This window comes from Telopea speciosissima, chromosome 6 (assembly GCF_018873765.1).
Source record: "Telopea speciosissima isolate NSW1024214 ecotype Mountain lineage chromosome 6, Tspe_v1, whole genome shotgun sequence".
Classification (NCBI taxonomy): Eukaryota; Viridiplantae; Streptophyta; class Magnoliopsida; order Proteales; family Proteaceae; genus Telopea; species Telopea speciosissima.
In genome coordinates, this window is record NC_057921.1 from 63,746,563 (window position 1) to 63,761,061 (window position 14,499).

The 14,499-nt window shown below is 38.2% G+C and overlaps 1 protein-coding gene across 1 annotated transcript; it reads left to right on the top strand.

The window, feature by feature from the left end:
- Positions 1–1,491: 1,491 nt before the first annotated feature.
- Positions 1,492–13,930, top strand: LOC122663619 (glutaminyl-peptide cyclotransferase). The gene is made up of 11 exons (XM_043859220.1): positions 1,492–1,899; positions 3,063–3,119; positions 5,014–5,049; positions 7,602–7,666; positions 8,441–8,504; positions 11,635–11,752; positions 11,967–12,064; positions 12,811–12,881; positions 13,025–13,052; positions 13,190–13,244; positions 13,528–13,930. Exons 1-11 carry the CDS (start codon positions 1,651–1,653, stop codon positions 13,644–13,646), a joined length of 960 nt encoding a protein of 319 aa, XP_043715155.1. The 5' UTR covers positions 1,492–1,650; the 3' UTR covers positions 13,647–13,930.
- Positions 13,931–14,499: the final 569 nt, after the last annotated feature.

The following is a 14,499-nucleotide window of genomic DNA, read 5'->3' on the forward strand; positions in this document are numbered from 1 at the left end:
AACCTGCAACTCATCTTGGAGGTAAGATCGACCTCATACTCTATCCCTCTCTTTCTCTCACTCTATCTCTTCTTCTCTCTCTCTTTCTGTTGCTCGCTCTCTGTGTGCGATTTGGTTCACAGAAACCCTAAGAACCACGGTTTCTGTGTTCATCCATTGGAGTGAACTGAAAGCCGTGGTTAATAGGGTTTCCCACTTGAGAACCTTTGCGACGAAGTAGGAACTCAAGAAACCTTCATTGTTGCTACAAACTTCAACAACATCACCGGTTCAATATGCTTTCGCCATTACTAGAAACGAGAAGACCTCCCTCACTGAAAGCCCAATCGAAGGGAAATTTCAGGGTAGGTATCCGAATGGACTACCCTCTTAAGTACAGAGTATTTATTCATCCAAAAGATCAAGCCAGAAATAAAGCCAAGCCATTGACATCATACCTAGTGGTATAATAGATATCAAATTTGATTTCAGTTTGATATACGACAGCAGGGTTGGATTTAGGGTGTAAGAAACAAGGGCTAGGGTCACACAAGAGAATCGATTCAGACCCTAGAGTTTGGGATGGAAAGATGAATAATTGAGAAGGATCTGTGTCTCTCTTGTGGAACCAGATCAAGCTAGGCCTAAACAGAACAAAACAGGGATGCATGGGTAAGCAAAAAATAAAAAAGGGAAGAAATTGAAAGGAGGAAGGGAATTATGACAAAGAGGAGAAGGGAAGAAATACAAGTCAACACCTCGCCAAGCAAACACATACAGAAGGTATGATCCATTAATAAAAAATTTAATAGCAGGTTGCAATTGCAGACAAGACCCATAACCAAGAGAAGAAGAAAAAGAGGAAAAAGTGAAGAAAGAAAAATGTTTTCCAGAACAGGTTTACCAAGCGGGTCAAATACGGTTTCTCAGCACAGAAAAGAAAAAAACTGTTCTACTGTTTCTCAACACATAACCAGAACAAAAACAGCAGTAAGGTTATCTAGCGGGCACGAAGTTTATCGTAAAGGCATTTTAGTCATTAGATTCCCTGAAACTAACGTCTAACATCCCAGACTTACAGACTGGACTACAGTGTTACAAAGTTTGGAAAGTAGGGGTGCATTTGAACTTATGGGCTACTTGAGGGGGGGGGCATTTGATAAAAACCCTTAAATTTGATTTCCATTTCATTAAAAAAGTACAAAAATCAAACCAAACAGTTCGATTTCGATTCTGAATTCGAAATCACCTCAAGAAATTGAAATAGAAATCATACCAAAGAACCTTAATAATATAATTTAGAATAAACTGTATTGATTTTGATTTGATTTCACTCACTTTCCCCGGACGGAAAGCCTTTCTTCCCCAATTCTATATGCGCACTAACCCTGTATTTCCCCTTGCAACAAACAGGCAAAACCACGAGTCCATGACTTCAATGTCCGCCAAAGTAACGACGCAGGTCGAGTGAATTCAAAGGGACTCCCTCAGCCAGAGAGTACAGAACAAATGCGACAGCTCATTCTACTAGAACTCCTTTTCTCGAAGAATGGAGAGCTGATTAACCCATTCTCCTTCTCAAATCTCGACACTCGTTGCAAAATCTCCTCCCAAATTCGAAATCTGTCCGTCAATGTTGTGCTATTTCACTAACACATAAGAGCTATCGTCATGGTTGGCAGTTCATTGAAGAGGAGAACTAGGAGATCGACCTCTCCGCCGTCCCTGTCCATGGCGTCCCCCGCTTCTTCATTCAGTTGGAGAAGAAGTTTCCTTGTGATCCCTCTCTTCCTGGTCTTATGCGTTCCCGTCACAATTTTTTCATTACGTCGAAATCAATTACTCTATGAAGTCCCTTCGACCCATTACTTAATTGAAGTTGTCAATGAGTATCCTCACGATCCGAAAGCCTTCACGCAGGTATCCATTTCTGTGATTGCTGTGATTATGTTCACAAAGACGATTTCAATGTTATTGTTACACCCCCCCCCCCCCCAATTGTCTTTGAAGGCTCCATGAGTATTGATGGGGTAGTATGAGGGACTTCAGAAGGATACAATGTTGATTCTGGTTCAGTGTCAGTTGGAATAGGCTATTCTTTCTGAATAATAGAAATGATTGTTAAATACTTTTTATGAATATTCTTTTATCTAATTTTATTTTACAGTAGTTGGTTGTGTTTCAAGTTGTTTGTGTGAAAGACTAATGGTTGGGATAGTTAAGGAGATCTATAAATTTGTTCTGGTCATTTGCTTTTCGGTTAATTATCGGGAGTTCTCTTTACTGCCAAGATTGGATGCGAAGAAAATAATTCCAGTTGTCTAATAGGCCTCGTGTCTCTTTGTAGTTTTTATATGGTTGATAAGACTCCACTCTCTATGGTGAACACTTGGTTAACCGAAGAACTTGGTGGTATGAGAGATTTAGATCTGTCCAAAGGATTTCATAATCCCTTTTGGGGGGGGGGGGGGGGGAGGTGTGGTGCATAAACAATACTTCATATATCTTACTGAAATGAGCTTCCTCCCCAAGATTCATCCAGGAAGGATGATTTACGGCCTAGAATCAGGCCAAAAGGCATTGAGGATGGATGACAAGTGAGTATTCCTTTACTACCCCTGGTTGGTCCTATAGGAAGGAGTAGAGCTAGAGCTGTAGATATGAATGTTGCAGATTTGCTGATGAGGGGTAAACAAGTAACTGATATTGGAGCTCTTATTAAGTGTTATAGTCCGTGGAGTGACTTTGGAGTGGATTTTCAATTGTTTTGGAGAACCTGTTGACAATGCTTGGTTAAAGAATATCCTTTTTTTTTTTTTTGTGTATTATTGGTTTTATTTTCCTCTGCATGTCTAAGGCTATAAGTAATTTTTTTTTTTAAGATATAAGTTTATATTAATGTTTGAAAAATAAAAGAGCAACACAGTTTGCAACTTAGTACATGTTAGATGATGAAGTTTGGAAAGGGTGGGGTATGTTTTTGAGGGAGTTTCATAAACATTATCAAAGGGTGTTATGCCATTCAAAATTGCATCATATTTTAATCCATTTTTTTAACCAAATCATGCTCTGTTACTTTTCAGGGCCTACTGTATGGAGGAAATGACACTCTATATGAGTCAACTGGTCTTTATAATGAGGTTATCACCTGCTCTATTACATCTTTATCTGCAAATATTATCAAATCCATGGGTTGTGATTAGGCCGTTAGTAATTATGTTTTCTACCATATGCCATGTCCTGATTTAGCCTCTGAAGGCTTTAGCCAGTAAGTGTTGCTGATTTTTCAATTCATTTGCTTTAGTTTGCATACTTAGAAGGCTAGGTAGAAACTCTATCGTCTGCAGAATATCTTCATGATTTTTCAGGCAAAAGTCGTCGTAAAAGCATTTTGGTTTTTGCATTTACTACTACAACTATTACTTGCTCACATACTTAGAAGGCAAGTCAGAGCCCTATATTGTATGGGAAAAGGTGCAAAGGCCCAATGACCTGGCCAGCAACAGTCAAGGAAAAGTGTATTGTTGTTGCATTTATACTAGTCCACAACTTGTCGTGGACATCCAGTTTGAAAAATCCATCCACATTGAACAACTTGTCCTCACAGCACGAATGCCAAGAGAGCAGATACTTCTTCTAGTTCTAGCATGTTAGCAAATCCTAGTAAAGGTTCTTCTTTGAGCCAATTTTCTTATTTTGTAGGATCAAGTTTCATTCAATCCATCTTTTATTATTGTTTATTCTTTTCTTCTGGTCATACTTCTGTGAGTCAAAAAGCATTTACTGCTATGTCTACCGTGTTGCAACGAAACCCCCAATCATAAAGCAAACAATGGGATATAGATCACTTGGAAAAGGAATAAATTATCAGTATTGACGAAGAGTTGTCTTGGTGGCATTGCTTGAGCAACTTCTTTTCTGGTTGCGACTACTTACCTAGCATCTGTGTCAAGGTCTTGACGCATGTGGTTTGAGGTAGTCATGTAGGTCTTTCTCAGTAAAGTTCTTAGTGATGAACCAGTTGCATGGGATGTTGATGCATATGTTCAAATGTTAAATATAAAATTGCAATTTATCCCTCTTTTGAAACTTGCTTCCAAGTTTACCCTTTACGTTACACCTCACTTACGTTGTCCCTTCTCTTATAGTGTGAACTTTCCTTAGTTACAAAATTGTGACTGCTTGTTTAAAAATGGATTTAATTGGTTGGGTGGGATCACAAGCGACCCAATAAGGGTTATTACAACCTGGATCCGCATCAACCATTGGTTATTCCAACCCAATAAGGGTTCTTCCTGTATTATCTGATACTTGTTAACGACTTATGAGCAATATAACAGGCCATGGTATAGTGCCATTAGACACGGAGTTTTAACATGTTGATGACATGAATCTAGTTATTCTGTCAATTGGCCATATTGCCTACTTACCTGAAGGAACTTCAAATTTATGTTCCATGAAAGTTTGCTACATCCTCAATTCAAGACATTGGAACAAGTTTTGCTATAACTTATTTCAATTTGGGGGAGGGTTCTCTGCCTGGCAACGTGACCCCTGCGCCAGTGCGGGGGCCAATCACAGTGCACGCGGAAGCATCAACAGGAACAGGATTTTGCCATTTCATGAGGGGCACAGCTGTTTTTTCCCACTGGGCTGTGTCTGGGCTTGGAAGCCTCACTGCCAGGCAGTGTTCTTTTTCCCTTTCAATTTTACACACTTTTATACATGTTTTTCTGTTACTTGTATTCTTTTTGAGGGCCATTTAAGGATTCCTTACACTATTCTTAGTACAAAACATAAGGATTGTTTTCATCATTCATAGTCTATACAATAATTCAAATTCTTATTGTAGCCAGATTTTCTGTCCTTTCTATTTTTTTAATTAAGTTGGACCCGTAGTGATGAAATAATGTTTACAGAATTAGAAACAATTAGCATTTTCTGTGATGATGTTCATGTTTCTAGATGTAAACTTGTATTTTCTAATTTTTTCCTGACTACTCACATGACATTCCATTTTCCTTTTAATTTCAGTCATCAGTCAGGAAGGTTGTTCTCCAGACTGGGAGGGTAAGGATAACTCTAATATTCAGAATTTTATCTGGCTCATTAATATGTTTGGAAGGTATTATCTGTTTCTTTCTTTGATATAACAACTGTTAGCTATCATTTCCTATTTTGAAGATGAACTATATAACAAAGACATGAATTGCTAAATCGGTGTCTGACATGGCACCCCAAATTTGCTGAAAAGTCGCCAGATTAAAATTTGGAAAGCAATAGCATTGTGATACAGTTAGCAAGTTTGGTTGGTGATCTGAATTTTAGAACTTTCACAATTTGTGTAAGGACTGATTTTGTAACAATAAGGTGAAATAGGATGAGAAAAATAATGTTATTTAGGTGTAAGAAGATAGCATTGCCTGGTGTATATCTTGGAGGGGTATTTTAATGCTCCGACATTGTACCACCTTCGAATTCTTGCTTGAAGTTGCTAGTTTGTTACTCAACTATACCATGATTAACCCCTTCTATATTTCCACTTAGCTTTGTGGATGATTTAAAGTTTGGACTTGGAACCTACGGTGATCTTATGCCATTATTTGGCCATTTGGGCAATTTATTTATAAGTTTTGGTGAGTTATTCAAAGATGTAAACTTTTGTATGAAGCGACAATTTTGGAAACTGCATAAATAAAACTCAACATCAACTTGGAACCCACTAAGCCCGGCCACCGCTATATATAGTCGATTATATGAGTCTTGTGCTCATTCTGCTCTATTTTAAGGTGATATCTGCTGTTTAGTTGGTGCTTTTTGTTTCTTTTCTCTCCATTTTAACCAGTTCATTTTTGGTGTTCCCTTATCCTTTTAATCAAGGTTCTAAAACTTGGGTTTCGACCAGCCATAAACCAAGATATGGTCGAAACCTGTGGTTTTTTCCCAGCCAACTCGAGCTAGTGCTTTCGAGGCCCAGAAATGTTCTTTTTTTTAATCTGATTTTTTGTATACAGCATATTTTTTACATTCTAAACACAATGCATGAACAATTTTCACAGAAAAAAAAAAAAAAAACACTCAAAATGGTACTTGTGGTTTTTGACCCAAGTTTACTAGTGTACGCAGTGTACTGAGAATCATAGTTGTCAAGACAGACACTTATTTATTTATGCCAAATTAGGCATAAATAAGTGTCTGTCCTGGTTTCTGGCATAAATAACTGTCTGTCCTAGTTTCGAGCCCGGTTTCCTCGAGTTTCGATGGGCATGAGTGTCGAAACTTGTGAAATATGGGTTGTTTCGGTCAAAACAGGTCTAAACCTGTCGAAACTGGTTGAAACCAGTGACTTTTTAAAATCCACCCACATCTCATCTCGGTTTCTTGCGAAACCAAGATATCTCGGTGGTTTCGACCAAGTTCTCTTTCCATACTTTAAATACCCTCGGTGGTACACACTGCCAAAGCATCTGAATTGGATTTTTGGTGCTAATCCTAACCTTTCCTGAGTGATTCATTTCCGATTCTGTCATCACTAGTCTTGCTTCTTATCAATACTAATATCCTCATCTGAATTGCACTCATTTTCAATGTGCTTGTTTCTTTGTTCCCAACATTAAAGTCCGCAAAACATCCATGTTTTTATAGCTGTCATAGAAGATTTATACTATAGCTTTAATGGAGTGCGTGATACACCAGAAGCTTCTCTCCACTTCATCCACCTAGTTCAGATTGTACAGGTGACATCCTTTTTAATCTCTCCCTCCTTATTTTGATTGAAACCAAATATGAAAATAGTCTCTTAGTCTTAGTTTATCACTTGGCCATTATCTAACCATTCTATTCATAGTCCTATTTTTTTACTTAACTTGCACTCATTATACTCTATTTTCATCTGAGTTATGTCAAAACTGTTTGATCATAAATTTCAAAGCATCTTTCATCATTCTACAGTGGTTTTTCTGTTTGATCATAAATTTCAAATCATCTTTCATCATTCTACAGTGGAATTTTTTACTCTCTTTGACCTTTTCGTCCATAATCATCTCATGTTAACAATATGGAGAAAAGTTCCCTTCATGGGACGCAAGGGCCATGCCTAGACACATTGGGGGGGCAGAAATGACTGCCCCGCCCCCATGAATGGCTGAATTTCCTCCCCCAATGTGCCAGCATGTGCGCTCTCATTGGCTGCTGGGCGCACGTGGCCCCCTGCGCTCCCATGCAGAGAACACCCTTATACAATGTGATTTTATTTTTTATCTGTTGATCTCTGTAGCTAAAATAATATGTAATGGATAAATTTTTAACCTTAGTGTACACCTATTTTGAATGGAAATGGTGCTTACCCCTCCCCCAGTCTAATGCTAGTACAGCTACATCAAAACAACATTAATTGAATCTGTATGTTTACTAGAATTTTTTTCTCCCAAATCCCACTAGATGATCTCTTGATGTTGTTCATATAAATATATAATTTATCCAAGTCAAACGACCATTTGAAAATCTTTCTTCTGCCTTCTGAACTACCCATCAATCTCCTACATGAATAAAACACAGTCATTAGGATAGCCATTCATAATGTTCAGTTGTATGCTAAAATCTCGTGTTTTTAATATTTTCAGGTCGAAGTTCTTAAAAAGATGGGCGCTTCTTATTTTGGGGAGGGTCTTACTCTTCTTGGTGAAAGGTATGTAATGGACAACCAGTACTTGCAGTTTACTTCTCTCATTGGTTTTGTTAATTATGGAAATGAAACCTAATAGAGGAAGGAAACATTTGCTTTTTTGTCTTTTCCCTCTTTATCTTTTTCTCTTGGCTTTTGATGAACATCTTTCAGGCCATTGTAGATGCCCCACCTGTTAGGTAAAAAAAAAAGAGGAAAGAAAGAAAGGGGAAAAAATTGTCATGCATTAGGGGTAAAAGAAACCTGGTTATTGGATTCAATCTGGGTATACAAGCCTGTTATGTGATTCTGATTTCTGTTGCAATTGTGTTTAGTATGTGAGGTCTAGTTTAACATATTTCAAATGTAACAGATGTTTACTCATGTGTCTTTTGAATATGTATCTTGTTGGTTCCTCAATGTCACTTCTTCCTTTTATTTTCCTCTATGTAGCACCTTTCCTCCTTACAGTACAGAACCTTAAGGCAACATTGTGTGTGTTGCTAGCATGAAGTTATAGGATAGCTGATACTAAATGACGACATTGTAATTAATGTTTGCTATGAATATATTATAGAATCTGCAAAAATTGATTATTTCCTGCTTTTTCATGAACTCACAATTTTATTTCTTTTGGCCTTCATTTTGATTCAGAGTCATGAAACTATTCATTCCCTTGAGATCTGTCACTTTTTTGAGAATCTTTCACTGTTTATGTCCTTTTTGTAGTAATTTTTTTCATGGTTTACAGAATCTGCTGAAATTTCTAATTTTTGTTAGTTTCATGTTCTTTTGTAGGTTGTTCCAAGTGGTTTGGTTGAAGAAAACTGGTTTCATATATGATCGATATAATATAAACAAAGTTTGTTCTTAACCCTTTTTTTTTTTTAATCCATTATTTATTAGGGAGCCCATTTAAAAGAAGTTAAAATGAGATTATAGTAAGAGTCATATGTAAAAATATTTTCCCATCATGACTAGTCAAATGTTTTGATGGTTTTCTGTAATTTCTATTAGTACTATGCATCTCTGCTTGTTGTAACTCTTAATCTCACTTTGGTATATATTTATCATGATGGAGACTCTCTCTTCTACTTGCAACTCAGTTTGCAAATCATTGTTTCTCCTGCAAACAGTTTAAATATAGAAATATCTCTGCACTGTGCCTCTTCCTTGCACACTTATGCAGATGTAATAGAAAAATCTAAATGCCCTTTGATTGATAATATTCTTGATTGGACCAGCACCTCATCTCTCCTATGCCCTTGTGCAAGTCCCTTAAGATCTCCCATTTGGCCTTCGCTGATGACCTCATGATCCTCTTCGAAGCCGACTCCCCTTCGATTGTGTTCATTTTGTATTGCTTGTGCCTCTTTGAAAATATGTCTGGTCTCCGTGTCAACCTCCCCAAATCCCTGTTTTTCCTTTTTGGTGTCTCTGGGGAGGCCAGGGCTGCTCTAAAAGATTTGTCTGGCTTTTCCTTGGGCTGTCTGCCGATCAAGTACTTGGGCTTCCCTTTGATCCTTTCTCGGTTGGTTACCCACCATTGTTCCCCCATTTTGGACCGTTTGCCTAGAAAGCTCCAACTTTGGAAGGGCAAGCTTTTCTCTTATACAAGGCCACGTTGGTTACTTTAAGGGATTCACACAAACCTATTATGATCTTGACTACCAGGAGACATTTGCCCTAGTTGTGAAGATGTACACTATCCGTGTGATTCTGTCCTGTGCTGTTAACCTTGGGTGGGAATTGCAACAACTGGACATGAAAAATGCATTCCTCAATGGTGAACTTGAAGAAGAGGTATATCTGGATATTCCTCCTGGGTTTGCTAATCAAAGGACTCATGGAAAAGTGTGCAAGCTGAAACGTGCTTTGTACGGCTTGAAGCAGTCACCACGAGCTTGGTTTGGGAGATTTCATGGTGCGATGCTATCCTTTGGTTATACACAAAACAATGCTAATCACACCCTCTTCATCAAGCAATATGGGTCCAAGATCGCAATTCTTATTGTCTATGTGGACGATATTGTTGTTACTGGCAGCGACACTGAGAAAATTTCTCGTCTCTAGTCATATCTTGGTCAGGAGTTTGAGATCAAGGATCTTGGCCAGCTGTGGTACTTTCTTGGCATCGAGGTTGCCCATTCTACCAAAGGTGTTTTTCTCTCTAAACGAAAATGCACGATGAACTTATTATCTGAAACTAGCATGTTGGGGTGTAAGTCTTCAGACACTCCTCTTGAAGCCAATATTCGTCTCTCTAGTAAGACTGGTGAACCTGTGAATAAAGGTCAGTATCAACGGTTGGTTGGGAAATTCATCTATTTATCCCATACTCGACCAAATATTGCCTTTGCCGTCAACATGGTTAGTCAATGCATGCATGACCCTTACACTTCACACTGGGAGGCTGTGACTCGTATATCATGGTATTTAAAATCTTCCCCAGGAAAGGCAATTCTTTTCTCGCCTCATGATCACCTATGGGTGGAAGCATTTACAGACTCTGACTGGGCCAACTCTCCTGATGATAGACAGTCTACATCTGGTTACTGTACTTTTGTTGGAGGTAACCTAGTTACTTGGCAGAGTAAGAAACAGACAGCTGTGACCAGGTCAAGTGCTGAAACTGAGTTCCGCGTCATGTCCCATGGCATTTGTGAATTAATGTGGCTTCAGGGGCTATTGAAAGACTTGGCTATTCCTATTTCTTTACGTATGATGCTTTACTGCGACAACAAACCTGCTATCAGTATTGCTCGCAACCCAATCCAACATGATTGCACAAAGCATGTGGAGATTGACCTCCATTTCATCAAAGAGAAACTAGAGCATGGACTGATTTGCACTCCGTTTGTTAAGCCTTGAGACCAGTTAGCTGATGATTTTACTAAGGGGTTAAATAGTTGATTGTTTCATCCTCTTGTGTGCAAGTTGGGCATGTATGATATCTATGCACCAACTAGAGGGGGGAGTGTTGTAATATGGGTTCAAGGATAGAATTGTCCCTAGGGGTAATTATTTCTTGTAACCATTCTAGAATATTCTCTTTTCTATTATAAATAAAGTTGGCTGTGTCTCATTAGACACAAGTCATAATTTTCCCCCAAAATCATCTCAGTCATTCCTCATCTGCCAACAGATCCCAATTCCTCCTCAATGTTGCCTCTGTTGGAATGCCACCAGCCTACCAAAGATGTAAACCATCTCTTCTTCGAATGTCTGTTCTCCTCTGCAGTTTTGAACGGCTTTCTTGGCAAGTGCTAACCCTAAATACGACAATATTTGCCCTTTGATAGAGAGTGGATATGGGTTGATATGTCCTTCGACAAAAAATCTTGTTGTGACACGGTTGGAAAGCTTGCTTTTGGTGCTACCATTTCCCATGTCTGGTGGGAGTGTAACCTCAGGAGGTGGACCTCCAAGTCTAGATCCCTTCAGCCGATCTGGAGCTCCATTATTTTTTAGGTCAAAACTAAGCTATTGTTCCCCTTCTCAGTATGCTGATACCCCTAGAAACAGGTTTATTGTTGGTAGTTGGGGTTTCCCCCCTTCTCTTTTACAAGGCCATGCCTCCCCCCTCTTTAAAGGCTGTTCTTTGTAAGTTATATTTTTTCTTTTTTTCCCTCTTCCTCCCCTTTTCTTGGGGTTCCCTGTTATCTTCTTCTCTTGTTACATAAAATTATTTATTTACAACCCCCCCCCCCCCCCTCAAAAAAAAAAAAAAAAAGGCTCGGGTTTGCCAGATGCTTGTAGGCACTAAGTGCTCACTCTTAAGCAAAATTTGGAGTCTCAAATTCTTTACACTGAGGTTTTAATATGCAACCAACCTGATCCCTAGATTTTAACTAGGAGTAGATTTTTTATACTTCACTCCTTGGAAAATTGTTGACACTCTAGTTTCTGGAGTAAGCTGCTGCCATGTTTTATGTAGCACCCAATTGATTGTCAGTGTAGTTCTTTCTATTGATTATGTATTTTCGGTGCAGCTTGGAAAATTTACTCATCAGATGCAAGATGGTTGGGGACTGGCAACTGATGGGAAAATCTTATTTGGTAGTGATGGAACTTCAACTTTATACCAGCTTGATCCTCAAACATTTAAAGGTCTCGCCAGCATTCAAGAGATGGTGTTTACATTTTCTTTTCTGTTGAATAATCTTGTAATCACTTCTGTCAATAAAATATCTGAGTGAACTTTTTCAAATTCTGCATGAAATGGTGGTAACTTTTGGCGTATATTTGCCTCATTTTGTAATTTTGATGTTTCTGGCATCTTCCCATGCATTGTGCTGCAGCTGAATAGCTTCTGTTTATGCAGTCATAGGAAAAGCTGCTGTCAGATACAATGGTCATGAAGTTTATAATCTCAATGAATTGGAGTATGTAAATGGAGAAGTGTGGGCGAATGTTTGGCAGGCAAGCCCTATTTTTTGAGTAGTACATCCTGCTTGCTTTTTGTATTATGAGGGATTTGCATGATCACTGGATTGAAGTTGCATAACTTTAGATGTAAGAGGTGTTCTTTATCATTTATAGCCAATATTCTAAATCACTTCATCCATCAGGCATCTCTTAAATACTTGTTTACTGCCTATTTCAATGGCTTGGCACTAAATCCTCCATCTATTTTATGGGCATCAAATTCTAATCTGAGCCTTGAGTATCCCACATCTGTATTATGACCCCCGTAAGGTTGAACACAATCTTTGGGACTTCCAAAACATATGTAAAGATCAGATCAGGAAAAGTTTCCTCCATCTCTTTTACAAATCTGACTCTTGGAATTTGCCTCTTAAAACCATAATGCCTTTTCTTGGTTAGGTTTCAGGAGCTTAAAATTGTTGTGCCTTACTTTTCTGCATAGTTGCCACCTAGGCGATGCCTTGGCTAGACGGGCGCCTTGGTCGCCTTGCATCCAGGCCCCTTCCAACGCCTTGGTCACCTAGACGCCGTGACAAGACTTAAAACTCTCGTCTCTTAAACCTCTTCATGCTTCTTTTGCTTGCTTGAAATGTTAGGAAAACCCATTATTGCATATGATACGTATGTATCATTTCATGGCTCGGTTTTTCTTGTCTAAATGAATAGATATGTATCATTTCATGGATTTTGAAGTTCCTAGTTACCTTGAATAAACTGCATAATTGACCTTCATGGTGCAGACTGACTGCATAGCTAGAATTTCCTACAAAGATGGAACTGTTCTTGGATGGATTCTCCTTCACAGTTTAAGGTTTGCTTCTTCGCCTTGTCTGCAAGTTTCTTTGATGTTTCACTGCTAATTTTTCTTAAATGCACTCATGGTTCCTTCTATGCAATTGGTTGAAATTTTCAAGCAGTTAATTCAATTTTCTCATTATTTTTTACTTCTTTAAGGGGAGCTTTGATGGGAGCTGGGGATGCAGTAAGTAATAAAACCTTCAACAGGGATTTTAATTATTCATGTGAAGCTACAATACTATAATTCTTGTGCAATTGCTGCACACAACATTTATCAGTTTTTGTTTCTCTCACCTTGCCCAACTCATTGATACTTTCCAGGCTATTGATGTTCTGAATGGAATTGCCTGGGATGGAGAAAAGAACCGTATATTTGGTAAGATCTTCAATGTGATCTACAGCAACCCATGTATGTTAAAATCCTGGTTTCTTCTGCAATGATTAAGATCAGTTGGGGAAAAGGCTTAATTGAGTTGAGTTTAGTTGGGTAAACAATATCAAATATTGTTTGATAAGAGAAATCCCAACCTGGACCCTGGGAGGGGGGGTGGGGAACTTTGGACTAAATGGATCATTCTTATCACTTAAATTGGATCTTTTCATAAAATTACGATTTGATTTTTTTTGGGAATGAATAATTACGATTTGATTTTATTCAGTGACAGGGAAACTATGGCCAAAGCTTTACGAGATCAAGTTGCATCCAGTCAGGGTTCTAGCTGATGATGCCGTGGAGCAACTCTGCCTGCGGCAACCATTCCATTTTGCACATGTGTGAAGGTCTTAATAAATGACGTGGAAGTTTGAACATAGTGATGCTTTGCTGGATCAATTAATCTGCTAGTGACTCCCCTTTTGCCAATGCCCAAGCATTGTTATGTACATGAAAGTTTGTGGTGCAGGATGCAGGTTTAATTCAGATTGAATGTTCAAGTGCAAGCACCTGCTCCCTATAATTGGTTTCCAATTTACAAGACTAATTGAAGAGAATATGCATCTAGTGTCGACATGAGCCTGAAGGAGCTATTTCACTGCAATGAAGGTACAAATAGAAGCCTCTGGATCATCATTCACCAAACCAAATTCAGATATCTGTATCTGTTATAGTATATTTTTCTTTATCTTTTATATTTATAAAGGAAGTTATGATTTTGTGTATGCTTCTGTTCTAATCTTGAGTTATATATAATCCTAGTTTGTATCAAAGTCATCACAAAATATTTCTAGTAACCATGGAGCCTTCTCTAAGTAAGTCTTCTCTTACTTTGTTTCTGCAAAGAAGGCTGGTTTGAAAAAAAAAATGGAAGTAGAGGTTGCCTAGTTCATGAACATTTTGCTAATAAAAAATTTGAATTTGAAAAATCTCACTCGAATCTGAAGCAATCTCTCAAATTTGGATAATATTCATGTGCTTTCATGCAAATAATTTGCTAATAAATTGGGAAATAAATAATTCAGCTTGAAAAATTGAGTAATAAGAGAGAAGGGCTGATTTGTTGTTTGGATTATTCTCCATGGATTCTGATCCGATTCCAATTTGAATCCGCAAAGAATCGGCTGGTTGGACTTGGTTATCGTACATTTTTAACAAATCGGATGAAATTGGGATCTGGGTTAAGGAATTCCAATTC